This window comes from Rhamphochromis sp. 'chilingali' (assembly GCF_963969265.1).
Source record: "Rhamphochromis sp. 'chilingali' genome assembly, chromosome: 15".
Taxonomy (NCBI): Eukaryota; Metazoa; Chordata; class Actinopteri; order Cichliformes; family Cichlidae; genus Rhamphochromis; species Rhamphochromis sp. 'chilingali'.
Window position 1 is genome coordinate 29,566,485 of NC_137942.1, and position 27,997 is coordinate 29,594,481.

Sequence of the window (27,997 nt, forward strand, 5' to 3'; positions counted from 1 at the left end):
AGAGCACTTGTGATTCCAGAAAATAAACGTGACAGTAACTCATTGGACACAGTATTAGATGATCACTTTTTATTAACAACTCTTTTATGTAATAAAAAAGTGGGATCTTCAAAAACAAATACAATGCAAAAGCCCTCAAATAAGGCATTTCTTGGGCTTACTGGGAGCAATGGAATAAATTGCACCTTATTTTCAGAGTCCTTTTTCCCCCTTCACTCTTCATCTTCTCCAGAGGCTCCTGCTGTACTTTTTCTTTTCTCTCTCTTACTTTGGCTTCACTCTTCATCTTCTCCAGAGGTTCCTGCTGCACTTTTTCTTTTCTCTTTCCTACTTTGGCTTCACTCTTCATCTTCTCCAGAGGCTCTGCCTGTATCTTTTCTTCCTTCCTTTTCCTTTTGCCGCCCATCTTCTCCAGAGGCTCCTGCTGCACTTTTTCTTTTCTCTTTCCTACTTTGGCTTCACTCTTCATCTTCTCCAGAGGCTCTGCCTGTATCTTTTCTTCCTTCCTTTTCCTTTTGCCGCTCATCTTCTCCAGAGGCTCCTGCTGTACTTTTTCTTTTCTCTTTTCTACTTTGGCTTCACTCTTCATCTTCTCCAGAGGCTCTGCCTGTATCTTTTCTTCCTTCCTTTTCCTTTTGCCGCTCATCTTCTCCAGAGGCTCCTGCTGTACTTTTTCTTTTCTCTCTCTTACTTTGGCTTCACTCTTCATCTTCTCCAGAGGCTCTGCCTGTATCTTTTCTTCCTTCCTTTGCCTTTTGCCGCTCATCTTCTCCAGAGGCTCCTGCTGCACTTTTTCTTTTCTCTTTCCTACTTTGGCTTCACTCTTCATCTTCTCCAGAGGCTCTGCCTGTATCTTTTCTTCCTTCCTTTTCCTTTTGCCGCTCATCTTCTCCAGAGGCTCCTGCTGCACTTTTTCTTTTCTCTTTCCTACTTTGGCTTCACTCCTCATCTTCTCCAGAGGCTCCTGCTGCACTTTTTCTTTTCTCTCTCTTACTTTGGCTTCACTCTTCATCTTCTCCAGAGGTTCCTGCTGCACTTTTTCTTTTCTCTCTCTTACTTTGGCTTCACTCTTCATCTTCTTCAGAGGCTCCTGCTGTACTTTTTCTTTTCTCTCTCTTACTTTGGCTTCACTCTTCATCTTCTTAAGAGGCTCCTGCTGTACTTTTTCTTTTCTCTCTCCTACTTTGTCTTCACTCTTCATCTTCTCCAGAGACTCTTCTTGTATCTCTTTCTCCTCCAGTTGTTCTTTATTTTAAGAAAATAATCATTTACTTACTCATTAACTTAACATTGTTCATATTGTGCAATATAATGTTAATATTTACCTGAGGTTATTATTGCTGCAGATGACATTCCACTTTGGTCTTTCTTGTTGTTATCTAAGACCAAATGAGAAATAAATAAATACCACTTCACCTTAAAGTTCTTTGAACTTGTGTATTTTTACTACAGCTGCTGGTTTCCAGTTACCAGATCTGGGTATGGTGTCTTCAAAGAGAGTTGATTGATGAAAAGTGAGCCTCTTCAAGCATCTGGTTTGGTGAATCACCCTTTTTTCTGAACTCTTATTCACAGTCATTGCTTTGTCTTGGCTTACATAGGCCTGCTGCATCTGAAAAATGATGATTGACAAAGAAAAACAAGGTTACTTTAGCTCATCTAGATGTAATGTTCAGATTTGTTATGTAACAACTGGAATTTGGTGCTGTAATCGTAATGAGCTCATCGCCGTTTCTCTGTCCTGTACATATAACACACAGAAATGCAAGAAGACTATGGTGTGAAGACGTGTCTCCCGGGGCTCCGCAAAGCAATGACAAAAATATTGGTTTAAGACGCATCCGCATTTACTATATCAGCCCTGTAGGCTCTAAATAACCGTTCTTGCCGCCGAGCATCCGCTCGTTTATTTATTTTTTTTATTTTTTCACTCTCTGAGGTCGGGAAACCTACTTTTGACAACTTCTGGGAAAGGCCGTAGGAGCTTCTTTCCTGGTTGGCTGTGGTGACCGTAGCAGTTGCGTCCGGGCAATCAAGTTCTCCCACTAAAAGCCTCACCATTTGCTCTTCATTTTTCTTTTTGTACAATGGCAGATAAGAGGGAGCACCGTCGAAAACGGGGTCAAGCCGGCGCGGGTGGTTCTCAGAGCCCGGAGCTGGGCCGCGAATCCCAACGTGACGCGGCTATCACAGAGAGCAGCTACGAGCAGGGTGCGGGCGCACCGCTCGGTGAAGCCACATTTACCAGAGCATTGGAGGCTCTGAAACGGGACATCTGCGACAAGCTTGAATGCAAGATTGACACGGTTACCCATACACTGCGGTCAGAAATATCATCTGTGAAGGCTGAGTTTAAAGCTGCTATAACCACCCTACAGGCCACCGTTAATGCTCAAGGGACTACCATTAAAGATTTGGAGCTTTCAGCTACAACCTGCAGTGACGACCTGACTTCTCTTCAATCTGCTGTAAAGGTCCTAACGGAGGAGGTCAGACAACTCCAAGCTAAATGTGAGGATCTAGAAGGAAGATCAAGGCGTAACAATATTCGCCTTGTTGGCATCCCCGAGGGTTTGGAGTCTTCCAACCCTAGGGAGTTTATTTCCCATCTCCTGCAAGATCTTCTGAAACTGAATGAAGCACCCTTGTTAGATCGGGTTCACAGGTCCCTTGGGTCAAAGCCCAGAGAGGGAACGCCTCCTCGCCCACTTCTCATTAGAGTCCATTACTTCCATGTCAAGGAACAGCTGCTACGTCTTGCAGGGGCAAATTCTCCTCTACTTTACCAGGGCAGAAGGATTTCCATTTTTCCAGACTTTACACCTGCAGTGGCTAAAAAGCGTTCACAGTTTACTGGTGTCAAGCGCCTTCTGCATTCCTGTCCTGGGATCAAGTTCTGCCTGTTCTACCCTGCGGAACTGAGGGTGACACTTCCAGATGGAGTTATACGTAAGTTTACTGATCCTGCGTCTGCCACGGACTTTGCCAATAAGATCCTGGGGGGCCCAGCCTCTCAGGGTACATAAGTGTCTTAGTCCATGGGCTGATATGTCCATCTTGCTTAATTTCTTTGAAATAATTTTTTTTTTTTTTTTTTTTTTTTTTTAGGATGTGTCTCGTTCTAATATACTCTCATATAATCCTTGATTTGTCTTTGCCTTGTAATGCACGGAGCTTAAACTCAACTGGGACTTCGAATGGTTGGGAGGAAGTGCTCAGGGGTGTGTTTAGCGAGGGGTGCGCGCATCTTGTTAGGGAAGATGCTTCAGCATTTAGGGGGAAGTTTGGGTGTTTTTTGTTTTTATGTTGTACTGTTCTGTACACTGATTTTGTTTTTTGCGTGTTTTTCATTGGTCAGCTGTGGCTTTTCTCAACCTATGTTTTAATATGGCACCGCAATTAAATATTAATAATCAACAAGCAGGTTACTCATTTAAGTTCTGTAGCTGGAATTGTAAAGGCCTGAACCAACCTATTAAAAGGAGCAAGGTCCTTCATCATTTGCAATTTTTGGGCGCCCAGGTTGTGTTCTTACAAGAAACACACCTAAAAATTTCAGATCATTTTAGACTTCGCAAGGGGTGGGTGGGTCAACTCTATCACTCTACATTTAATTCCAAAGTTCGTGGTGCTGCTATTTTAATACACAAATCAGTGCCATTTGTTTCTTCTAAGGTTATAGCGGACCAGAATGGTAGATTCATTATTGTGAGTGGTAGTATTTGGAACACTAAATTTATTTTTGCCAATGTTTATGCTCCCAATTGGGACGATCCAAATTTTCTTAGTATTCTTTTCACTAAAATTTCTGATTTCTCTTCCCACTATTTGGTTCTTGGTGGCGATTTTAATTGCTGGCTCGGGCCGCTGGATCGATCCTCAAATAAGCCTGGTAGGCAATCCAACTCTTCCAAAATTATTAATACGTTCCTTAAAGAATTCTCTGTTATTGATGCCTGGCGTTTCCTCAACCCTACACGTAGAGAATACACCTTTTTCTCCCCTGTTCATCATACATACACTCGTATTGATTACTTCCTACTGGACAGTCGACTTACTTCACAGATTCGCTCTTGCTCTCATAGTGCTATTGTCATTTCAGATCATGCTCCGTTGACTCTAGATTTGGCAGTGGGCCAATGTTCTCCGCCAGCTCCATGGCGTTTGAATACACGCTCGCTGTCAGACGATAAGTTCACCACATTTCTGAATTCCAAGATAGACTTATTTATAGAGACAAATACTACACCCGGAATATCACCCTCTATTTTGTGGGAAACATTTAAGGCTTTTATCAGGGGACATATTATATCTTATGCTGGTTTTGAGGCAAACCAAAGGAAAGCAAAATTGTCCGAGCTCATAATACGCATATCGCAATTAGACGAGTTGTATGCCGTTTGCCCGGCACCAGAGGTCTATAATGATAGGCTGTCTTTGCAGACTGAGTTTGATCACCTGTCCTCTGCTCGGGCTGAAGAGATGTTGCTGAAATGTCAGTACTCCCAGTATGAATATGGGGATAAGGCCAGTAAACTGCTCTCTCATCAGCTCCGTAGTGCAGCAGCTGCACACTCCATTCCTCGGATTCAGACATTAAGTGGTGTCTCTATGGATCCTAGAATAATTAATGACCAATTTCGAGACTTTTATTCATCTCTCTATGCGTCTGAGTGTGCATTTAGTACGGAGGCTTTGGACTCATTTTTCAATCATCTTAAGCTCCCATCAATCGATCAGACACACAGCCTCCAGCTGGAGGGACCAGTAACTGTAGAAGAGATCATGCAAGCTATCAGCAAACTGCAGTGTTCTAAGTGTCCCGGACAGGACGGGTTTCCGGTTGAGTTCTATCGTAAATTCATGCCTAAACTGGCTCCGCTCATGATAAATATGTATAAGCACTCACTGGAAGTTGGATCCCTCCCACCCTCTCTACTGCAGGCATCTATATCCCTGATCCTAAAAAAGGATAAGGATCCACTACAATGTGGCTCATACCGTCCCATTTCTTTGTTAAATGTGGATTATAAAATCCTTGCTAAACTTCTAGCGAGGCGTGTAGAAGCAGTCTTACCATCTCTAATCAATCTGGACCAAACAGGCTTTATTAAAGGGAGATACGCCTTCTCTAACCTTAGACGTTTGTTTAATGTCCTTTACAATCCCTCAGACTCCAACAGCCCTGAGTTTGGGATCAGTTTAGATGCTGAGAAGGCTTTTGACAGGGTAGAGTGGGGATACCTCTTTTATGTTTTAGATAAATTCGGCTTTGGTAAAATATTCATCTCCTGGTTGAAACTTCTTTATACTTCCCCGCTTGCCGCTGTCAAAACAAATGGCACATGCTCTGACTTCTTTCCCCTGTTTAGGGGGACTAGGCAGGGCTGTCCTATGTCGCCATTGCTATTTGCAATCGTAATTGAGCCCCTAGCCATATCGCTAAGATCAAACCCAGGTATCACCGGGGTTTTTAGAAATGGTATAGAACAAAGAGTCTCCTTATATGCAGATGACTTGCTTCTTTATATCTCAGAGCCAGCATCCTCATTCCCTTTGGTACTTTCAATACTTGAACAGTTTAGCCTTATTTCTGGCTATAAACTGAATCTTGCTAATAGCGAACTGTTTCCCCTGAATGCTGCTGCACAGAAATATCAGTGCACAGCACTGCCTTTTCGAGTTGTATCAGACAACTTCACATATTTAGGGGTTAAAATTACAAGTCATTTTCATGCTCTTTTCAAGCTTAATTTCGACCCACTTGTGGAGAAAGTTAGGCAGGATTTGGACAGATGGTCTCTACTCCATCTGTCTGTAGCAGGGCGCATAAATACAATTAAAATGAATATCCTCCCCAGACTTTCTTTTCTTTTTCAGTGTGTCCCTGTATTTATTCCAATTTCCTTTTTTGTTAAATTAGACAAGATTCTATCTGGGTTCATCTGGAACAAAAAAAACCCCAGAATACGCAAGACATATCTTCAAAGACCGAAAAAGATGGGGGGGATGGCTTTACCAAACTTTATGTTCTATTATTGGGCATGTAATATTCGTATTCTCAGGTATTGGCTACAGGGGGAGGACACGAATAATGCCCCGGCCTGGCTCAGTTTGGAGACTTCTTCCTGTGTCTCAGCCTCTTTACCAGCCCTGATTTATGCCCAAAAGCAGCCTCCGAGTGCAGGTTCTTATAATAACTCTATTGTCAAAGTTACCTTGAAAATATGGTATCAATTTCGTCGTTACTTTAAGTTGACCTTTTTTCCCCTTCAATCACCCATTGTGAAAAATCCCTCTTTTCAGCCTTCGTTAGCTGATGGTGCTTTTTATTTGTGGGCCTCTTTGGGTATTAGGTCTTTTTCTGATCTGTACATTCAGAATACATTTGCCTCCTTTGAACAGCTCTCATTGAAATTTGGCCTTCCAAAAAGTCACTTTTTTCGCTATTTACAAATCCGGAGTTTTGTTAAGGAGAAATCCTCTCAGTTTCCATCTAGACCTTCTTATCATGACTTTGATAACCTTCTATCGCCTCCCCCTTCATTACAGGGCCTGATCTCCTGTTTGTATGGGAGAATATGCTCCTTTGGCAATTCTTCAATCTCGGCTATTAAATTGGCATGGGAGCAGGATCTGGGGTGTGTGATTCAGGATGACTCTTGGGATAAAATTCTTTACCGGGTCCATGGCTCCTCATTCTGTGCCAAACACGGGCTGATTCAATGTAAGATTCTGCACCGTATACATTGGACTAAGGCCAGACTAGCTCAAATATACCCCAATCTTAGCCCTGATTGCGACCGTTGTCATCAAACACCTGCCTCTTTAATGCATATGTTTTGGTCATGTTCATCCCTCAAACAATACTGGATTAATATTTTCTTGATTTTATCTAAGATCACCCAGCTAACCCTCCAACCTGTGCCCTTAACTGCTTTGTTTGGGGTTCTTCCTGATTCAGTTGCCTTGCCGACGCCTCAAGCGGATCTGGTAGCATTTTTCACCTTATTGGCAAGACGCAGAATATTGTTATGTTGGAAGTCCCCTTCCGTCCCATCCTGGGAAATCTGGATCAGAGACGTTTTGCACTTTAGCAAACTCGAAAAGATTAAATTCACCCTACGCGGGTCTACGGCCAAATTTTTTAAGACCTGGCAACCCTTTTTTGACCATGTTCAGACTTTGCGGTCTCGCAATGCTCCCAATTAGCCAGCTCAGACTCTATCATATTTTATTTTTTTCTTATCTTATGTTTAAGTAAGAGGCCTAAGTTTAAGTATATGGATTCTATTGTGCCTGCGCCCTAGTATTTATTTAACTACTTTATACATATTTTGTTTTCTCTAACAGAATTGACTTATCCCTATCACTAAGCTGACCACTTATCATCTGTGGTTTTTTTTTTTTTTTTTTTTTTTTTTTTTTTGTGTGTTTTGGTTTTTATGTGTCTGTGTGGGGGTGTGGGTTCTGGATACTCTCCACATCTCCTTTGTACACTCAGGAACTGTTGTCTTGTACCCTTGGGTTTGTTACTAGTATTATTAGATTGGACTTTTTCCTTTTTCTGTTTGTACACCCACTGGTACTGCTATAATCATGAGGTGGGAATGTATGTTTTATATTGCTTTATGTTCTTTAAAAAGAAAACGGCATATTGTTCAATTTATCTTTTGTAAAAGTCGATGCAAAAACTTTAATAAAAAAAAAAAAAAAAGAAATGCAAGAACAAGAAAAAAATTATAAACCAGTTTCATGTTGGTATTGATTGTTTTAGAAACAAATCAAACTGCAAGGAATGAACTTTAGCCCCCTATTTGTGAGTAAAAGCATTTTGTAATAGTGCACCACTATAAGTGCCTGTGCTGATTTGTTAGCAAATAGTTTTTGGACCGTCCAAGTCCTCAGAACTCACTGCTGGTATTATACATACACGAGCACGATCATTAGATTTACTGCAGCTTTCTACTCCTCCTCATGACCTCACTAAAATGGACTGCAGCTAACTCACCTCTTCCTCAAACACATCTTTTCTGAATTGTCTTTGAATTTATCTGGTGGAGGTTTCCCATCATGTTCCATCCTCTTCGAATAAGCTGAGTTCTTCTTCTTCTTCTGGCTCCTCCCTTTAGGGGTCACTACAGTGGATCATCTGCCTCCATCTTATTCTATCCATAGCCGCCTCCTCGTTCATACCAACCCTATCTATATCCTCCATCACTATATCCTTGAACTCCCTCTAAGGGCTTGCTCTTTCCCTCCTGCCTGGCAACTCCATATGGAACAATATATTCACTATGCCTCTTCTACATATGTCCAAATCATGTCAGCTTTGCCTCTCTAACTTTGTCTCCAAACCGCTCAACATGAGCTGTCTCTCTGATGCACTCATTTCTAATCTTCTCCATTCTGGTCACTCCCAAACAAAATCTTAGCATCTTGAGCCCTGCCATCCCCTGCCTGGCCTTTTGCACTGCTTGTTGCTTTGGATGCTTGACTCCAGGTATTTAAACTCATGTACCTTCAATACCTTTACTCCTTGCATATTTCATATGAGCTGACCATCTGACGCAGAAGAATACAAAGACATATTTTGTTGAATGCACTGAAACAGAGGACAAATTTTACCTTTTCCATGGCCACTTTGTGAATCATTTGTCCCAAATGTTCTGCTTCATCCTTTGAATCATCTTTAGATTCATCTTGTGTGGGTCTGCTATCATGTGTCCCATCCTCTTCAGATGCTGCCACCATCTGTTTTCAGAGAAGACAACAATATGTTTGGTCATTTTTGATGGATTGATTGTGGAAGCACTGAAACTGAGGATGAATTTCACATCTCTTTGTGGCACAGGACACCCAGTTTTGTTTTTCATGGCTACCTTAGGAATCCTTTTACGTTCTTGTTCTTCCTCCTCTTCTGAATAGCCTTCAGATTCATCCTGTGTGGGTTTCCAGTCATCTGTCCCATCATCTTCAGATGAGCTCACAGACTGTTATTAGAACAGAAAAATATATATTTTACTCATTTTTCATGGATGTGTGGAAACAAAACACTTACATCTTTAACTGCAGGAGAAGAAACTCTGCTGGATTTTTCCTGCCCACCTTAGGAACCCATTCCCTCGCTTCATCCTCCTCCTCCTCTTCTGGATTGTCTTCTTGTGTGAGTTTCCCCACATCTGTCCTATCATTTTTGTAAAAGACCACCATCTGATTTTAGAAAAGTAAAAGTAAAAAGGTAAAAGATTAGTAATCAGTGAAAACACTAAAAACAAGCACAAGAACATACATTACATACTTTTCTCTTGCGCAACTGGTATGTCACTTTTTGTAGATGCTCCACCCCCTTTTTCAAATCCTGTTTAGTTTCTCTTATTGTGGCTCCGGCACTACAGGCAACCTCACCCTGACCTGGGCTCACCATCTGTTTATGGTACAAATTAAATATGTTTTGTTCATGATGGAGTAAATGATTATATATGAAAGAAGTGCAACCAATCAAAACTCTTACCAAGGGAATCAGGGCACACATACCTTGTTACTGCTACACTGGAAGAGCGTTCTGTCTAAAAGCTCCTCTGTTCCTGATGACTGCTGCTCTTCCTTGTCAGATCCTTCACTGTCCTCGTCCTGCACAGATCCTCTGTCCTCTCTCCTTTTCCTTTTATTTGCTGCATATGTTGCAATTGCATTGGTGGTCAGTGCTCGGCTCTGGAGTGTGTCCTCTGCAGGGTCCTCAGCTGTGCAAAGCAATATTACTAAATATGAATAAATGTAAGTGTATAGATAAATATATGACTTCACTTTAGCTTATTTAAATAACCTTGATAAAATCTTTTGGCTGTGATGGCATCATGGCACATAAATGTTGCCACTCTGTCGTAAGATTTACGTCCCAACTGTCGCTTGGCCTGAAAGAATAATGTTTTAAAAAGAAACCACATGAATAAAACCCATGACACTTTAACCTACTTCATTGTGTGTCAAAAAATAAAAATGAAAAGTTTTCTCACATAAGTGCTACAGGAGGAACGTAGCATGTTGAAGGTGGGGGCAATCCCCAGATTCATCATCTCCCAGGCTGCCTTGAAAAATACCGGTAGTCTATGAAGAACACCTCCACTAGAACTGTGGAAAAAAGTCGGTGCCTCCGAACCGCCTTCAACATACTCTCTGATATGATTGTAACGCTGCAACCAGGTATACTCATTCTTGTACAGGGGGACAGCTGCTTGCCCATGATATCTTTGAGTTTTGTGCTGTTTAACCTAATACATGAAAATACATTTTTATTCAGCTGAATAAAAAAATGTCTATGTATACTTAGATTTATATCGTTTTAGTACATACACGGATGATGCGGGCACCCTGCTTAGCTTTTTCTGCCATTTCAACCTCCTCAGTAGTCATGTTGATGATCACTCCCTTTCGGTGACCAGTTATGGCAATAATATATCCGCCCAACAGTCCAAAAAACAATTTCAATATTGTTCTGCTCTGGGGTTGCTTCTCGAGGTCATCTGTAAAAACACAAAGAGAACACTACATGTATTAATATGCTATGCTAACACATACACTGCATTTACATGTCCAGTCCCTTGTGCAGATTATAGAGGGATTTTACAAGCACCATGTCTCAAGGACCATGCAAGTACCACAAAGTATCAAACAAATTTTCCAGACCAACCATACAAAAAACCCAGTTTCCAATTACAAAACCCTGTAATGTGTCTTAAGATAGAAGATAGAAAGAGATAAAAGTCTCACGCCCCTTGCCGCCTCTACATATAGATAACAAATGCAAATGTGTTTGAGTAGTAGAAATGGCTGTTATAATGGCTGAGTGTGTGTGTGTGTGTGTGTGTGTGTGTGTGTGTGTGTGTGTGTGTGTGTGTGTGTGTGTCCAAAATATAACTCTAAATATTGAATGTAAATCTGTTCCAGATACCATAACTTGTAACTTGTTTTACTGAGGGTTAGTTATGCTCAGTTTCTGGCATGTTGAAAATAAATGAAACAAAGGAAAGAAAATGTGTAAGTTAACCAGTGTAATGAATCTGAGAATACAGGGAGTGCAGAATTATTAGGCAAGTTGTATTTTTGAGGACTAATTTTATTATTGAACAACAAACATGTTCTCAATGAACCCAAAAAACTCATTAATATCAAAGCTGAATGTTTTTGGAAGTAGTTTTTAGTTTTAGCTATTTTAGGGGGATATCTGTGTGTGCAGGTGACTATTACTGTGCATAATTATTAGGCAACTTAACAAAAAACAAATATATACCCATTTCAATTATTTATTTTTACCAGTGACACCAATATAACATCTCCACATTCACAAATATACATTTCTGACATTCAAAAACAAAACAAAAACAAATCAGCGACCAACATAGCCACCTTTCTTTGCAAGGACACTCAAAAGCCTGCCATCCATGGATTCTGTCAGTGTTTTGATCTGTTCACCATCAACATTGCGTGCAGCAGCAACCACAGCCTCCCAGACACTGTTCAGAGAGGTGTACTGTTTTCCCTCCTTGTAAATCTCACATTTGATGATGGACCACAGGTTCTCAATGGGGTTCAGATCAGGTGAACAAGGTGGCCATGTTATTAGTTTTTCTTCTTTTATACCCTTTCTTGCCAGCCACGCTGTGGAGTACTTGGACGCGTGTGATGGAGCATTGTCCTGCATGAAAATCATGTTTTTCTTGAAGGATGCAGACTTCTTCCTGTACCACTGCTTGAAGAAGGTGTCTTCCAGAAACTGGCAGTAGGACTGGGAGTTGAGCTTGACTCCATCCTCAACCCGAAAAGGCCCCTCAAGCTCATCTTTGATGATACCAGCCCAAACCAGTACTCCACCTCCACCTTGCTGGCGTCTGAGTCGGACTGGAGCTCTCTGCCCTTTACCAATCTAGCCACGGGCCCATCCATCTGGCCCATCAAGACTCACTTTCATTTCATCAGTCCATAAAACCTTAGAAAAACCAGTCTTGAGATATTTCTTGGCCCAGCCTTGACGTTTCAGCTTGTGTGTCTTGTTCAGTGGTGGTCGTCTTTCAGCCTTTCTTACCTTGGCCATGTCTCTGAGTACTGCACACCTTGCGCTTTTGGGCACTCCAGTGATGTTGCAGCTCTGAAATATGGCCAAACTGGTGGCAAGTGGCATCTTGGCAGCTGCACGCTTGACTTTTCTCAGTTCATGGGCAGTTATTTTGTGCCTTGGTTTTTCCACACGCTTCTTGCAACCCTGTTGACTATTTTGAATGAAACGCTTGATTGTTCGATGATCACGCTTCAGAAGCTTTGCAATTTTGAGACTGCTGCATCCCTCTGCAAGATATCTCACTATTCTTGACTTTTCTGAGCCTGTCAAGTCCTTCTTTTGATCCATTTTGCCAAAGGAAAGGACGTTGCCTAATAATTATGTACACCTGATATAGGGTGTTGATGTCATTAGACCACACCCCTTCTCATTACAGAGATGCACATCACCTAATATGCTTAATTGGTAGTAGGCTTTCGAGCCTATACAGCTTGGAGTAAGACAACATGCATGAAGAGGATGATGTAGACAAAATACTCATTTGCCTAATGATTCTGCACTCCCTGTAGAATAACAGTGATTCTAATAACAGGCCTCACAGAGTGTCTGACCTTGGTGTGTGTGTTTCTGTGTGTTGTGTATAATGTGACACAGTGGAGCTAATAATCTCAAAGAATATCTGACAAACAAAATGTATGTTTTCATTAAATCATAAAATAACTAGAGAAATAAATGGTAATTAACTGAGTTTTAAAGCATTCGAATTGGAAAGGGATTAAGTTACAATGGATGTTCTTGTGAAAATGTCCTAAAGACAAATCTAACTGAAGTAGAATCACATAAACTGAATGAAACATGAAGTGATTGAATATGAATGCTCTATGTTAAGAATAACAATGAAAATGTAATGAAGCATTCACAATTTTAAAAGCTACACATTGATAGATAAGGTGTGGGAAGATATGACGTCCAGTAGGAGAAGGGGGGGGGGGGGGGGGGGGGTGGTGAACAGGTGAGGTGAAGAAGAGATTTTGTGTTTTTCTTTTTTGTCTTCTGCAAGATGAGCAGCCCAAAAGATTGGATCGAAGAGGTTCACAGTTGAAAACCTGTCCAACCTGTGAATTCATTCCTTTTTGTCTGCTCATTGTTGCTGTGTTAGGCGGTTAATTTAGAAGGATTTTGATTTACATCCTTCCTCCAACCTCTCCTCACCAAAGAAAAGAACACACTTAGCATTAGCTTAGAGCATCTTAGTTAGATAAGTAGAGTTTAAGTAATCTGATTATTGTTTTGTGATTATTTTATTTTCCTTATTCTTATTTAATTAAATTTCCTGCAATTAAAGTTTAAATTGTGGACACCTTTTATGAAACAATAAAAGTAAAAGTCTTATTCTTTGTAAGTGCAAATACCTCTTACACTTTATTCTAGCCATAATAATGAAAATTATCTTTACAATCATCCCAGAAATAACAAGATCAAAATGTACAGGGCTCCATCTTAAGGCAGAGCTGCACATATTTCACTGCAATGGTGATGTGTTTTAGCTCTGGCTTCATGTGCATTACATTGACCAAGCTGCACATTATTCTTAAATTTAAACTGGACATTAGACAGAAAAGACATAAGCTCAGTTTCAGTGTGTGGGTCACTGTGATGTAAAGATCTGTAGGGGCTTTGTCTTAACCCAGATCTGAAGTCTGTATAATCACTCTTAAGTAAAATGAACATTCAGTGTCATTGTGATCATTGCAGTGATCCATACCCAGTGCGGCAGCAATCTTCTGGGGAGCCTCATCAATGAACAAAGCATGTTTTTCTGCTTTGACAAGTCTTTCTAAAAAAAAATGTAAGCACAATACCTTAGACACTTTATTATTAACATCATGTCATTAAAGTAGGTAGAGGTATAGATGTGTATTATATACGTACTAGACTTAGATCTCCGCACATTCAGCTGGTGCACGACTACTTCACGGCCAACATCTCTGTTACGTGCCCTCAGTTCGACCAAAAGGGCGTTGAACCTTTTTTTTCCAAGTCTGACTTGTGGTGGTGACATGTTTAATATATATTTCATGAAAGCAATAGCATCCATGAGATAAGCTCTCTGAGTTGTTGGTTTAAACCCTTTTGCTTGCAGGTGTGCTAGAAAACTCCAAAGTCAAAAATACAAATTAGTTCATGTGTTAAACTGTATATGCACACATGTATATAGAAACTAATAATCCTTCAAATTAAACACTTACTCACGGACTTTTCCATGGTTCCTCAGAAACAGAAGGTCAACGTTTGGAATCGCTGGGTCTGCCATGAATTCCAGAAAATGGATGACATGAGTGGCTCGCTGCTTTGCATTGTCACGTATTTTTCTGCTAGGGTTCACACCTTCTGCATGGGCCCTAAATTCTTCCACCAGTCTTACTGATGAGGCAAGAACAGACGTCATATCAAAGTACATTTGTATTGGTTAACTGGAATCCATAGCTGTGCGTGGTCATGGAGCTGCATTTTCACCTGCTGGACATCACAACCTGACAAGTTTAACTGTCTTCAAAACATTGCAGAGGCCTTATTGACAGTATTTGTCTCTACATATCTGTGTGAGCATGTGTATCTCTTTATTAACAAACATGCCATATTGGCCCAGTTTATTTTTCTTATCATTGTTGTGAGGACACCATAAATAGCATTTGTATTTTCTGTTGTACAGTTCATTTGCTGTTATGGATAAAAAGTGTCTTTTTTTGTTTCAAAATAGCTGATAACTATTCACTGATAGCTGCCAACATCTGAGAATAAATATAATAAATATGGCCTGTATTTATATAGCGCTTTACTAGTCCCTAAGGACCCCAAAGCGCTTTACATATCCAGTCATCCACCCATTCACGCACACATTTACACACTATAATATAATTCTATAAAGTTGCTCTATATAGTGTGTAACTGTTAACATAGAGCATTATTACATTTTTTGCTAATGCAATCATATGGCACATTGACTTCTGAGGAAATTTTAGACGGCACTCGTCATCAGAAAGGTTGCCTACCCCTAGCCTAGAGGAACTGACTCTTCATAAATGAATCGAGTAGGGATCGCTATCCCAGGATGGTCAGTCATACGATGCAAGATTCTCTCAAGCACAGCGCATCAACAGGACTGAACTGCCAGCCATGCAGGAGGAAGATGCAGCAGATCCTCTCTGATCACAGCCACCCCAGCCACAGACCGGCAGGTGGTTCAGGAACATTCAGGGATAGTTTCTACCCACAAGCTATCAGACTTCTGAACTGCAGACATTCGGCACACACCATTACACACTCACTACAACTACTGGACTCTACAAACTGTCACTATAAACCAATTTAAATCCTTACTGCACAAGTTTTTGCACAACTGTAAATTCCAAACAAATTCTCTTAATATTAATACTTTAGTATTTTGTTATTTATTATTATTATTAATAAATACATTTTCTTCTTTAATATAACTGCTCACTTCTATATGTTCATGTAAAGCTGTGGCTACAATGTTTATCTGTACATGACAATAAAACATGAAACTTGAAATTTTACAGTAGTAAGTTTGATAAGATATATTATTTACCGTAGTGAGGGGCTTTGCTGGGTGAAAACCGTTTACGTCTGCTATATTTAACCTGAAATAAAAAGGATCATTAAGCAGATTTGTTTATCAAAAGCAAATGAAAGAATGTTTCACAATGAGGTGTACAATCATACAAGATAAACAATACTCACATTTGCACGCTTGGTTGAAGAGTGTATCTGCTTGAGCTCATGATTCCTTTCAAGTTCACACTCTAGCAACTGCTTCACCACCTGTAGCTCAGTGAACAGTATCTGACAGTGTTTGCAACCAGGAGCAGGTGTCCTCGGGAGAGGACGTCCCCTCCTTTGCTTTGCTGCATAGTAAGGTGCACTGCTTGGGATTAACACATCAGGGGATACCACTGTTGAATGACAAGTAACCTTGCTGCTGGAGATAGAAGGAGGCTGCATAATTGGGATGGTGTGGTCACTGAGAGTGTCACTGGCAGAGAGAGGAGGCTGTAGGTTTGGTCTGGTAGAGTCACCCAGAGCCTCGCTGTCAGAGGGAGGAGCAGGCAGGTGGATCAGTGTATCATGGTCACTGTGAGCCTTGCTGTCAGAGGGAGGAGCAGGCCGGTGGATCAGTGTATCATGGTCACTGGGAGCCTCGCTGTCAGAGGGAGGAGCAGGCAGGTGGATCAGTGTATCATGGTCACTGTGAGCCTTGCTGTCAGAGGGAGGAGCAGGCCGGTGGATCAGTGTATCATGGTCACTGGGAGCCTCGCTGTCAGAGGGAGGAGCAGGCAGGTGGATCAGTGTATCATGGTCACTGTGAGCCTTGCTGTCAGAGGGAGGAGCAGGCCGGTGGATCAGTGTATCATGGTCACTGTGAGCCTCGCTGTCAGAGGGAGGAGCAGGCAGGTGGATCAGTGTAGCATGGTCACTGGGAGCCTCGCTGGAAGAGGCTATAGCAGAAGCAACCTTTGACCCTTCCTCCAGTGCCCTAAAGATGCCCTCCTCAATTACAGCATCATCCACTTCATCCATGTGTGAGACCATTTGTGGTGTGGGATTTGATGCCCTCAGAAGTGCCAGTTCTTTAGCAACGTGTCTGTCCTTGGCCTTTTGCATGTAAAGTTTAATCATAGGTTTCTGAAAAAGTTAGTATTAGATGTGATTAGGGTTAAATTGAAACAGTTTTCTGTGTAACCATTAGGGGTGCAACGATACTCATATCGATATTGAACCGTTCGATACAGTGCTTTCGGTTCGGTACGCATATGTATCGAACAATATAAAATTTTTAATTTATTTTATCAACTTTCCTTCTGACGATGCTGTCTGTGTTAAGCGCTCAGTGGATCTGCGCTCGACAATGCAGCCTAGGCAGAGTAGTCGAATGCAGATTCACTGAGCGCAGGGCAAGCTAGCCAGATAGAAGTTAAGCTCTCCTTGCACCATGGCAAATTGAACCTCCCCCACCCTCATTCAGATCTGGTGTTTGGAACTATTTTGGTCTTCATGTGAAGTATGACCCTAAAGGTAAGCGCGTCATGGACTAAAGTAAAACAGTATGTTGGATGTGCCACACAATGCTCAATTACATGGGGTGGGAACTAGTGTGTTAGCGCAGTTAGCTCGTTAACGTGTTGGCTGTCCAGCCCCAGGCACGGGGCGATCCGCGGTAGCTCGTTAACGGAGATTTGCCGTGTTGTGGCGTTAAGGTCATTTCAACAAGATTAACGCTGACAGCACTAGTGGGAACACAACGAATATGACTGCACATTTACTCCAACATCATCCTAGCGCAAAAGACAAGTGGAAGCAGACAAAAACAGCAAGCATGCATGCTACAAACTTTACCCGAGTCATTTAGACAGCCGTTAGCACATGATTCTCCTTATGGGGACCTAATATGTTTAATATGCTGCTGAGAATATAGCCCAGAAGAAGCATATTGTATTGTTTAGTTCTGCTGAGCCAAATAAGACAGGTCAGGGTGAAGAAGTGACAGCCAAAGAAAAGCTTACCACAAAACGGAAAAGTTATGACAAATCAGACTATAAGGCAAAAAGAAAGTGCAGCTTTATGGTTTCATGGACAAAAGAATTTCTGTGGCTGCAATATGATGAGCTAAATAACCAGGGCTGCACATAAGTGGTCCGCAGGTGCGCATTCGCTGTCAAAATAAAAAACACGCACAAGAAAAGAAGTTAATATTATATAATTATACAATATTATACTTTAATGTATAATATTGTAAAGGAAACAAAACAGGAAACAAAACATAAATCAAAAATTGCTCTCTTTTTTATTCAGGCTACTTAAATTTTCTTTTGGGCTACCAAAAACTGAAGAGTCCCTGCCCAAAGGGCTACCAGGGATTTTGAAATTTTGCGAGCCCTGAGATATGTTTTTTTTTATTACTTTTTTGTTTCAGCAACATAAAATCTAAAAACTGTAAAACTTTATAATTTTAATAAATGACAAATTAAAAAGGCATGAACATTTTTTTTGTATCGAAAAAATATCGAACCGTGACACCAAAGTATCGAACCGAACCGTGAATTTTGTGTATCATTGCACCCCTAGTAACCATATATCAAAACTGTCAGTATTTTACTTATTTGGGCATCCTTCATGTTTTTATCTATGCACACAACATGCTTTCTAGAGCTCGAGGAACATTATATAAATGCAGCATACGGACAAAGAAAGAACCACCGTATTCTTCTATAGAAACTGGAAGACTTTCATTTCACCAGAGTAACAAATATGTAAAATGCAAGGTGCTAAATGTAAGTCCCTTTAACATAAACATCTGATTCCAGAGATCAAGGCTGCCTCACCAACACACAAAAACCACACAGAAACACCACAAAGTCAATAACATACCTGTAATTTGTGGACCTTTTCCAGGTGCTTGTCAAGCCGATTAAGATGTTTTGACTGACATAAGCGGACTGGACAGTCCAGATTTGTAGAAAAGCTGTAAAAATAGTAAAAAAAATTCTGAGTAGGAGGAAATAGAAATTGGATGTGTAAGATAATTGTATCAAATCAGTGGTTCTTAACCTTGTTGGAGGTACCGAACCCCACCAGCTTCATATGCGCATTCACTGAACCCCTCTTTAGTGAAAAATAAAATGTGATTTTTTTACTGGTGCACAAAATGAGCCATGCATGTCATGGCGGAGGCTCCGCCGAACCCCTGAGACCGACTCACCGAACCCCTAGGGTTCGATCGAACCCAGGTTAAAAACCACTGTATCAAATAAATGCAGTGCTTAGAACAAATGTGTAGGGACAGTAAATATAAATTTATCTTTCAGAATTTATTAAGACACTTACTGCCGATGAGAAAATTGGCTCAAAAGAGTCAGCTCAGTTTTATTTACAACCTGCTCTGTGACTCTTAGGTGCTGAACAATATCAGTATATACATGTCCACATATGGGACACTTGTGTCCATTTCTGACATAGTGATGCCTTTGAGTCTTTGAGGCGACAGCAACCTGTTGCCGTTCCTCTGTCCTCTGTGGCAACTCACTGCTCACGAACGCCCCCTGTACACAAAAAGAAGACGCATACAACTACTAAAAAAGTTTTATTTTTTGTCTTACTCTTACTTAATATTTACAAATGCCAATGAAAATAAATTATCTGCAGTACTGTTAGTAATTCTGACTACTTTTGATTTGACCTTTATATTTCTTTGAACATATATATACTGTCTTTGAATTAATCTTGTGTACGAAACCCACTACTACTCCTCCTCATGACCTCACTAAAATGGACTGGAGCTAACTCACCTCTTCCTTAAACTCATCTTTTCTCAATTGTCTTTGAATTTATCTGGTGGAGGTTTCCCATCATCTGTTCCATCCTCTTCAAATGAGCTAAGTTCTTCTCCTTCTTCTGGCTCCTCCCTTTAGGGGTCACTACAGTGGATCATCTGCCTCCATCTTATTCTATCCATAGCCGCCTCCTCGTTCATACCAACCCTATCTATATCCTCCATCACTATATCCTTGAACTCCCTCTAAGGGCTTGCTCTTTCCCTCCTGCCTGGCAGCTCCATATGGAACAATATATTCACTATGCCTCTTCTACATATGTCCAAATCATGTCAGCTTTGCCTCTCTAACTTTGTCTCCAAACCACCCAACATGAGCTGTCTCTCTGATGCACTCATTTCTAATCTTCTCCATTCTGGTCACTCCCAAACAAAATCTTAGCATCTTGAGCCCTGCCATCCCCTGCCTGGCCTTTTGCACTGCTTGTTGCTTTGGATGCTTGACTCCAGGTATTTAAACTCATGTACCTTCAATACCTTTACTCCTTGCATATTTCATATGAGCTGACCATCTGACGCAGAAGAATACAAAGACATATTTTGTTGAATGCATTGAAACTGAGAACAAATTTTACCTTTTCCATGGCCACCTTGTGAATCATTTGTCCCAAATGTTCTGCTTCATCCTTTGAATCATCTTTAGATTCATCCTGTGTGGGTCTGCTGTCATCTGTCCCATCCTCTTCAGATGCTGCCACCATCTGTTTTAAGAGAAGACAACAATATGTTTGGCTCATTTTTGATGGATAGATTGTGGAAGCAGTGAAACTGAGGATGAATTTCACATCTCTTTGTGGCATAGGACACCCAGTTTTGTTTTTCATGGCTACCTTAGGAATCCTTTTACGTTCTTGTTCTTCCTCCTCTTCTGAATAGCCTTCAGATTCATCCTGTGTGGGTTTCCAGTCATCTGTCCCATCATCTTCAGATGAGCTCACAGACTGTTATTAGAGCAGAAAAATATATATTTTGCTCATTTTCCATGGATGTGTGGAAACAACATATTTACATCATTAACTACAGGAGAAGAAACTTTGCTGGATTTTTCTTGCCCACCTTAGGAACCCATTCTCTTGCTTCACTCTCCTCCACACCTGTCCTATCGCTTTTAGAAAAGATCACCATCTGTTTTAAGAAACGTAACAAAACAAAACATAGAAAATAAAATAATTTCCAACAGTGCATTTTGAGGTCTAAGCATCCCAGAAACTGCACAGACATATGTCAGACATAACTTAAAACCACCAGTATAGGTTCACCAAGGCCCTGAGGGGAAAAACTACGTTTCCCACGAAATATTATGTTACTTCCGGTTTTGGCAGGTAATGGCAGACATGCATCCTTTTTTTTTTTTTTAATTTTGTTTTTAAAATTTTGGTCGCCAACGGAGAGTGTTTGGTAGCGCTGTCCTCAGAAAACACCGTTTGTACTGTTTCGAATCATAACTCTGGTTTTACGTGACCTATTAACACAATTAAGAGAATATCATTTGAAGTCCGCACTTTCAACACAAGTTGAAATGGAGACTGGGGCTGTGTCCCAATTCAGAGACCGCACGCTTGAAGTACGCATTTTGAGTGTGATTACGTCACCGCCACGTGACGACTGTCCCAACTCGAAGTGTACTCCAAATGCGCCGTCGATTTCCCCAAATATCAAGCGTGGTCCGGTGCACGCTTCGTGGTCCCATATATCCCGCAATTCATAGCGCGGCCATGGGTGTGGATAATTTTGCCGCATAATACGGCAGAAGGCAGCAGCTGAAGAGTAAACTGTCAAAAGTAAGTACTGAATATTATGTCACTTATTTATGTGCGAATGTTTTATAATGAAGAACATTGAAACATTAGTGTTGGCCGCATGTCGGCAAAGTTGTGTGACATTAGTGATGTTTGTACTTTCAGCGTTAACTTGGTTTTAAAGCTTCTACTTCTAAATATATATATAGTTGACCTTAATCTTACAGAGAATGTGATGATTTGATAGATAATTAAAATCAGTCGTATATCCACAAACACAACAAGCTGAAAGTCAGTGATGCTGCTCGGTTTGCAGTCCTGAATATCACGGCACAAGCAGGATTCACTGCACTGTTAATGTTAGCTATGTTATATTGCTGCCTCTGTTCGGTGGTGTCGAGCCAAACGGACTTTAACGTGTGTTTGAACGAGCTGACGGTTCACTCGTTAAGCTGAAAGAAAGATGCTTTAATCACAGGAGTCACACATGTGTCCACTGTACCATCTGGGAACTCTTCTTGTTTAGCACTCGTAATAACACAAACACTAAATCCTCCTTCTCTGGTGCTGTTTTGTAGCAGTGTATACACCTGAGACTGTCACCTGTCTGTCTGTCCTGCACTCTCTCTCTCTGATTGTGTAATAAAAGTCTGAACATGTATTTATAAGTTACACTTGTAGAGGAGGAGGAGGAAGAGCCAGCAGCAGCTGACAGATGGAGAGAATAGACAGCCTGTTCCCTGTTTGTGGTTGACTGCTAGAAAAGTTTACAATAACTAACCGTCTGTCCTGAATCAGTCTTATTAGGTAATGTTAAAATAATTTTATAATAATTTGTGGGAGAAAGTACTCAGGGTCTTCAAGTTAAACACTGTGAAAGGCAGCAACAAGTTTAATATTCAGAAACCTAAAGTATGTATCAGCAGCAGAATGGACCTAAAAATAAATGTTTGTTTCAGTTCTATGAAGCTTTGAGTATTGAGTATGAGGATTAGATTTTTTTTTTTTTTTTTTTTAGATTTAAGTATTTATTGTCATTGTCAGGAACAATGAAATTGTGTTTGGGGCTTCCATACAACCCATAAATACAATAATGAAGAAAATAATAAATACCCCTTAAAACCCAAGTGTAAAAATTTAACCCAGTGTGACTCCAGTGCAATAAGACAATCCTTAGCAACAACATAAGAACATGACAAGTAATGTTCATAAGAAATTCAGACAAAGACCTGAGAAACATGACAAGGTACAACAATGCAACCCATTCAATATTATTGTACTGTGAGATATGATGTCAGATATGATAGTTATCTATTTAAGAAAGAGGGGGGGGGCGCTCAACTCTTTCTCTATCTTCTTAAAAAACTTTAGAGCACTTATGGAAATATGTGATGTCTTGATGAATCAAGCAGATATTTGAAGTTTACACAGCACAATTCTCGCATGAAAATATCTTAAAAGTTTATTTTGTGACCCAGAAAGAGTAATATTTCAAACTCTGCCACTCTGTGGTCCTCCGCCACTGCCTCGTTTGAGTTTTAACTGAAATGGATTCTGGGATATTGCATTTCGTCACTTCGAGCTGATTGGAGACCAGAACAGCCAATCAGATTTTTTTGCATCCAAGTCTGTGATTGGCTGTTTTTGTGGCACAAATATAACGGTGTAGAGAAAGAGTTGAGCGCGCACAGGCAGAAATGTTGAGAGCGCCAGCAACACATTGCGAGCGAGCGCAAATGGAAAAACCGAGGGAGAGGGGCTGCTGTTGTGTGTATGGATAATAGCAAACACTGAAATACATTTTTTGCACGCATGAATGAATTTTGTTCACTCAAATTCAGCTTTTCTTCATTCAAAATAAATTTCCCCTCAAAATGCAACATTTGCACTTGCAAACCTTTTTTTCGTGCGCTCAGAAAACTGGCACAAAAATAACGCCATAAGCCTGGGTCGCTCCATCTTTTTGTTCTGACGCCTTAAATTGGTCATGTGATTTCGGGCACGTCTGTCAACCGCAGAGGTTATTGTGTTAATTCAAATTCACTAAGAACACAATGACTATGCATTCAGATCACAAGTCTGATTGCAATACCTGCCAGACAGGACAGGGTTAAAAAACAACAAAAAAAAGCAAAAGAAACAACAACCAAAAACACAAAAACAAACAAACGAAAAAAAACCCGACAAGGTACCTGTTTGTATTCATGTAACTTTTGAAGGTTAGCTTCATACCTGAGAGCTGGTACCTTCAAATTCGTCATCCATGGTGCTTCGAAACTCTCACCAGAAATATCCGCTGCCGTACTCATGATCACATGACATAGATGATTCTGATTGGCTGCTCAAATGCTCATTAGAGGCGGAGCATTTTTATAACATTAGTTACCATAGGGCTTTGGAGCGTGATGTAACGGGGTGGGCGTGGAAAGGATTTTGGCCTGATGCGCCATTTTCGTGGTCAAAATAAAGCGCAAGCGAAAAAAGCCCCCCCCCCCACAAGAGCGGAGCGAAGGCACACACAACAGCCATGGTTCCTATTTGCTGTGTGGTCGGCTGCAATGTTCGATCGCACGACCGGCAAGAGAATAAGCTTGAAAGTGGTTTATCTTTTCATTCTTTCCCAACCTGGAAGCAACATGAGGCAGCTTGTGTATCGGATATTACCAAACGAAGGCATCTATCCTGGATAGTAGCTAGGGTTGCCAACCGTCCCTTAAAAAACGGAATCGTCCCGTATTCAATGGCGTGTCCAGCGGGGTGGCCTGGGGGGGCACAGGCCACCCCCCAAACCAGACTGGCCACCCCAGGTGCCACCCCAAAGGCAAAACAATAAAATTCAATCAAATATCAAATGTCCGATTATGTTTTCACGGTGACGCTCAGATATCCGAGTGTAAGTGAATGCAGCGCGCATCACGTTAGCAAAGGTAGGAGAGCCAAGCGCGAAAGATGGCACTGCAGGAAACAATTTTTCGGTGAAAGAAAATGAGGACAGAATAAATGTCCCGGTAAGTAATATCAAGTTTGTTGAGTTTAGTAAACTTCGGTGAAATTAGAATACCAAGGAAAAAAATAACACTTAAAGAATTATTGCAGCTGTGGAATATTTCAGACAGTATGCTACTGAGGGCAGCTAACATAAGAGTTATGCGTTATAAGATATAATCTAAGTCGTAACATTGCTGTATGGAGCTGCAGATTTGGTTGCAGGTTAACATAGCTGGACTGGCCATCGGGCATACCGGGCATATCCCCAGTGACTTATTTTTTTTGTAATGGCATGAACAATGAGAGGTGGTGGATTGGCCAGATGCAGGTCGATGTGTAGAAATAACTCCGTTGTTTGGTGGTGGCTATGACGGGGCTTCCACAGAGGCAACAGGTGGATGAGGGAAGGGGAGGCAGGAGGAGAGACCCGAAGCAGCCACCAGTCCGAGTGTCAGGTGAACTGAACTTCAGGTAAGAAGTTATGACCTGCAGTCTATCTGGGTCAGATATAAACCAAGTTTAGGTGGAGTTTATTTTCATGTTGCTGACTTTTTACTGTCAGTTGCAATAACTCATACTGCGTTCTAGCCAGTTTGACGGAGTTTTTATACAGCTGGGTGGGTGCTATGATGTTACTGATAGTGAACTTTATTTTATTCATAAGGTTAGTAGAGTTGCCAACGGCTCCTTAAAAAAATGGAATGGTCCCTCATTCAGAGAAAATATTACGCGTTTCGTATTGAGCTGAGAAGAGACGCAGTTTGTCCCGGACTTTAGCTAGAATGGAAAAAAGACACAAAGCTGGATTTATTCTGTCTTTATGCTGCACAGCTGCCTCTTCTCTCATTCTCTCCCCCTCCCTCTCCTGTTGCTACTTCAATCATGAAACTGATCAATGATCAGCTGATCGGCTTTTCTCTCTTGTTTATCGCCCACTTTGCGCCAGAAAGAGGAAACCAGCAGATGTTGCGCTAAACAACAGCAGCACGTTTAAGCTTGATCGGCTGTTGTTAGAATGTATTTAATATTAATTTCTAGTATCAGCTGATGTGTGCTGGAGCCACAGCTGTAAAGCTGCTGGTCATGATGTCTGTTTAGATATGTGGTGAGAGGGAAACATGAAGATGAAACCAGGAGAGGTCCTTACTGAACCATCAGAGCTGAACAGGTGATGGAGAAACAGGTTTACCTTTTAGGTGACATGAATGAGTTGAAGGGAAGTTATGAACTGTTTCTGAGAGACAAATAACACCAGGATCCTTTTTTATGTAGCAGACAGCTGGTAACTGTGCAGGGGCGGGTCTAGCAAAGTTTTGCCAGGGGGCCAGGTAGGGCATTAACAGGGAAAGGTGGGCACAAAGAAATACTTTTCTTTCTTATTCTCATTTAAAATACCTAGTTTTTATTAAATAATTATCTAAATCTTACAACCAAAGTTTTTATCTGACGTAAAATGTATAGAAATCATACATATACCAACAAGACTGTACATCACTGTCACAACAGGGTTTGTTTTCAGTCAAAGTCTTTATGGCTTTACTACCTGGTGGGTCGGTCTGTAGTAAAAATGCCCAATTTTTTTGTCCCAGTCCAGCCCTGCAGGTTAATACTGGCAGTGTCACCATGCCAGCTGACTGTATTTTATCATCAGCCAGTGTTGTTCTTTATCAATATTACCAAAGTTTACCATAAGGCAGCATAGAAAGTATTTACTTGCTTTCAGGTTTTATTCAAATGTTAGTCTTTTCAGTTGTTTCCCCACTTTTTTCCTGTTTCAAAATCAAACACCAGTTTGTGAGAAGATTATCTTCTTTTTTTAACAGGCAGATAAAGTTTTGCATTGGCATTGGCTAATTTGTCAATTGTTTGTTACAAATGTTCGTATTTTAATTTTCAAAAATGTTTTTGCCCAAAACATATGTGCACTATATGTCAGTAAAAATACTATGCAAATATTGTTGTCCTTGACTGCTGAGTAAACACTGACAAAGCACTGATTGTATCTCTTGTACTTTATCAACGCAGTATCTAAAAACTTTGCACCGTAGTGGTTAAAATCTCATTCTAATAAGAGTTAAAAGTGCATTTGGTTATTAGGTTTATAGGATTATTGAATTATGGTTAAGGGTTGGTAGAATTTTTTTTTAAAACATTATCTGCCAATTAAATCTGCCACCCTTCTCCAAATCTGTGCCCCTACCTGGCCCCCCCAACAAAAATTTTCTAGACACGCCACTGTCGCTGCTGTTTAAATGTTTGAGAGGAAGATTAGATATAAAGCAAACGTCAAACATAGACTCAGTCTGCGTTCACATTTGATATGAGGCCAGGACGGATAATGGCTGTGTCCTGTTTGAAGATCATATATGTAAAATTGTTGTCTGACCTCCGTCGATCCAGCCGCTCAGAGTCCGTGGTTACCATGGTTACTGCATAAGCACCTATAATGTAAACAGCTGACACAGCGGAAACCTACCGGGAGCATGGGTGTTTATGTTTTTCATTGCAAAAGAACTGTCTGTCTATGTTTCAGTGCCCTGGTCTGCCACAGTTTCCACCAGCCCCACTCCAGTCTCAGCAGTTTAGTGACCTGACTGTTCCATTTTTAACTTTTGGTGTTTCTGCCTATCACAAGATTGATAACTTCAGTCAGCACTGTAGTGCATCATTCTCACATCAGAGGGACATTTGAATACTGTTTTATACAGCATATGACTGAAAGATGAATATCAAGCAGGCATAAGTGTGATGTTTATTGAACTGAGATCTCCTACTGTCATTTCTGTTGCTGGAGATGTCCACTCTAATTTAATTTAATTTAATTTAATTTAATTTAATTTAATTTAATTTAATTTAATTTAATTTAATTTAATTTAATTTAATTTAATTAGTTTGCTGCTTTGAATTATATGCAAACATGTCCATGTGGATTATATAAGTTGCTTGAGGAAGAGAAAATATGTTCATCAAAAGAAGACAGTTGAGGTACTCGGGGCATCTAACCAGGATTCCTCCTGGACTCCTAGGTAGGTGAGGTGTTTTTGGCCATGTCCTACTGGGAGGAGGTCTCAGCGGGCTTGGGGAATACTGTGTCCTCCAGGATGAGCTGGAAGGCATGGCTGGGTTGAAGGAAGTCTGTCAAATTGATAAGCAGAGGAAGTGGTGCAGCACCTGGTTCTGTTTGTAGAAGCTCAGATGTAGGGGCAGCCAATCAGATGAAAGCTGGCGTAAATAGAGGAGGGGTTGGGGTGGGGGCTCCAAAAGACTGTAGCATGCAAAACCACTACTTTGTACAATTTCTGTCGTCTACAGACAAAATCATCTTAACTTGTGATCTTGTAAGCTGCTGGTACTTGAGTTGTTTTATGCCTTTGAACAGAGCCTGGTGGGTATTTGGTCCTGCTTCTGGCATCAGTGCTAAGTTACACTAATCCAGCTGCTGGGTGTAATTTGTTATTAACTGGACTAGTTCATTTATCTATCTCTAGTATGCATTTGAAGAACTCATAATCTTCTGTGTTCTCCCTAGCTGCCCTGGGCTTATCCGTGGCCTTCATCTTAAAATTCAGAGACAACATGTTCCATGTGCTGACTGGCCAGTTCACTACTGTTCTGGTCACAGGCCTCTCCCTCTTCCTCTTTGACTTCCACCCTTCGCTGGACTTCTTCCTCCAGGCACCCACGGTCCTGCTGGCCATCTTTATCTACAATGCCAGCTGGCCCAAGGACCTGGAATATAGCCTGCAGCGGGAGAAACTACGGGTCATCAACGGGGAGGTGTTTGAGAGGTCAAGAGGGGTAGGAGAC

General features: G+C 41.0%; 3 protein-coding genes across 5 annotated transcripts in view; 1 reads left to right on the plus strand and 2 right to left on the minus strand.

Annotated features, from left to right (window-relative positions):
- LOC308411799 (uncharacterized protein) overlaps positions 1-27,997 on the minus strand; it is a gene marked incomplete at its 3' end in the record, with an annotated part of 120,081 nt that overhangs the window by 43,042 nt on the left and 49,042 nt on the right. The gene's annotated exons all lie outside the window — the stretch shown is intronic.
- The window catches only part of LOC308411507 (UDP-sugar transporter protein SLC35A5-like), a 47,948-nt gene that overhangs the window by 18,465 nt on the left and 1,486 nt on the right, over positions 1-27,997 (plus strand). The window contains exons 1-2 of one of the 2 annotated variants that reach the window (XM_080905425.1): positions 1,857-2,949; positions 27,720-27,988. In XM_080905425.1, the coding sequence (XP_080761551.1) occupies positions 2,088-2,949; positions 27,720-27,988 (1,131 nt within the window). In that variant the 5' untranslated portion in view covers positions 1,857-2,087. Of the gene's footprint in view, positions 1-1,856; positions 2,950-27,719; positions 27,989-27,997 lie in introns of those variants that run through there. The other variant, XM_080905426.1, reaches the window with a different exon arrangement.
- Positions 98-27,723, minus strand: LOC308411496 (uncharacterized protein). Of its 2 annotated transcripts, XM_080905401.1 has the most exons (22): positions 27,194-27,723; positions 20,520-20,588; positions 20,294-20,404; positions 20,039-20,164; positions 18,959-19,173; positions 18,503-18,596; positions 15,818-16,759; positions 15,666-15,717; positions 14,305-14,479; positions 13,988-14,211; positions 13,821-13,892; positions 10,354-10,523; positions 10,017-10,271; positions 9,827-9,914; positions 9,538-9,743; positions 9,302-9,427; positions 9,109-9,213; positions 8,883-8,993; positions 8,629-8,754; positions 1,471-1,612; positions 1,326-1,379; positions 98-1,245 (listed from the first exon to the last, which is right to left on the minus strand). In XM_080905401.1, the coding sequence occupies exons 1-22, from the start codon at positions 27,305-27,307 to the stop codon at positions 158-160; spliced, it is 4,665 nt and encodes a 1,554-aa protein (XP_080761527.1). In that variant the 5' UTR covers positions 27,308-27,723; the 3' UTR covers positions 98-157. The 2 variants fall into 2 exon arrangements, with proteins under 2 accessions (XP_080761527.1, XP_080761528.1); XM_080905402.1 differs by lacking the exons at positions 9,827-9,914; positions 10,017-10,271; positions 10,354-10,523 and having other exon boundaries at positions 100-1,245.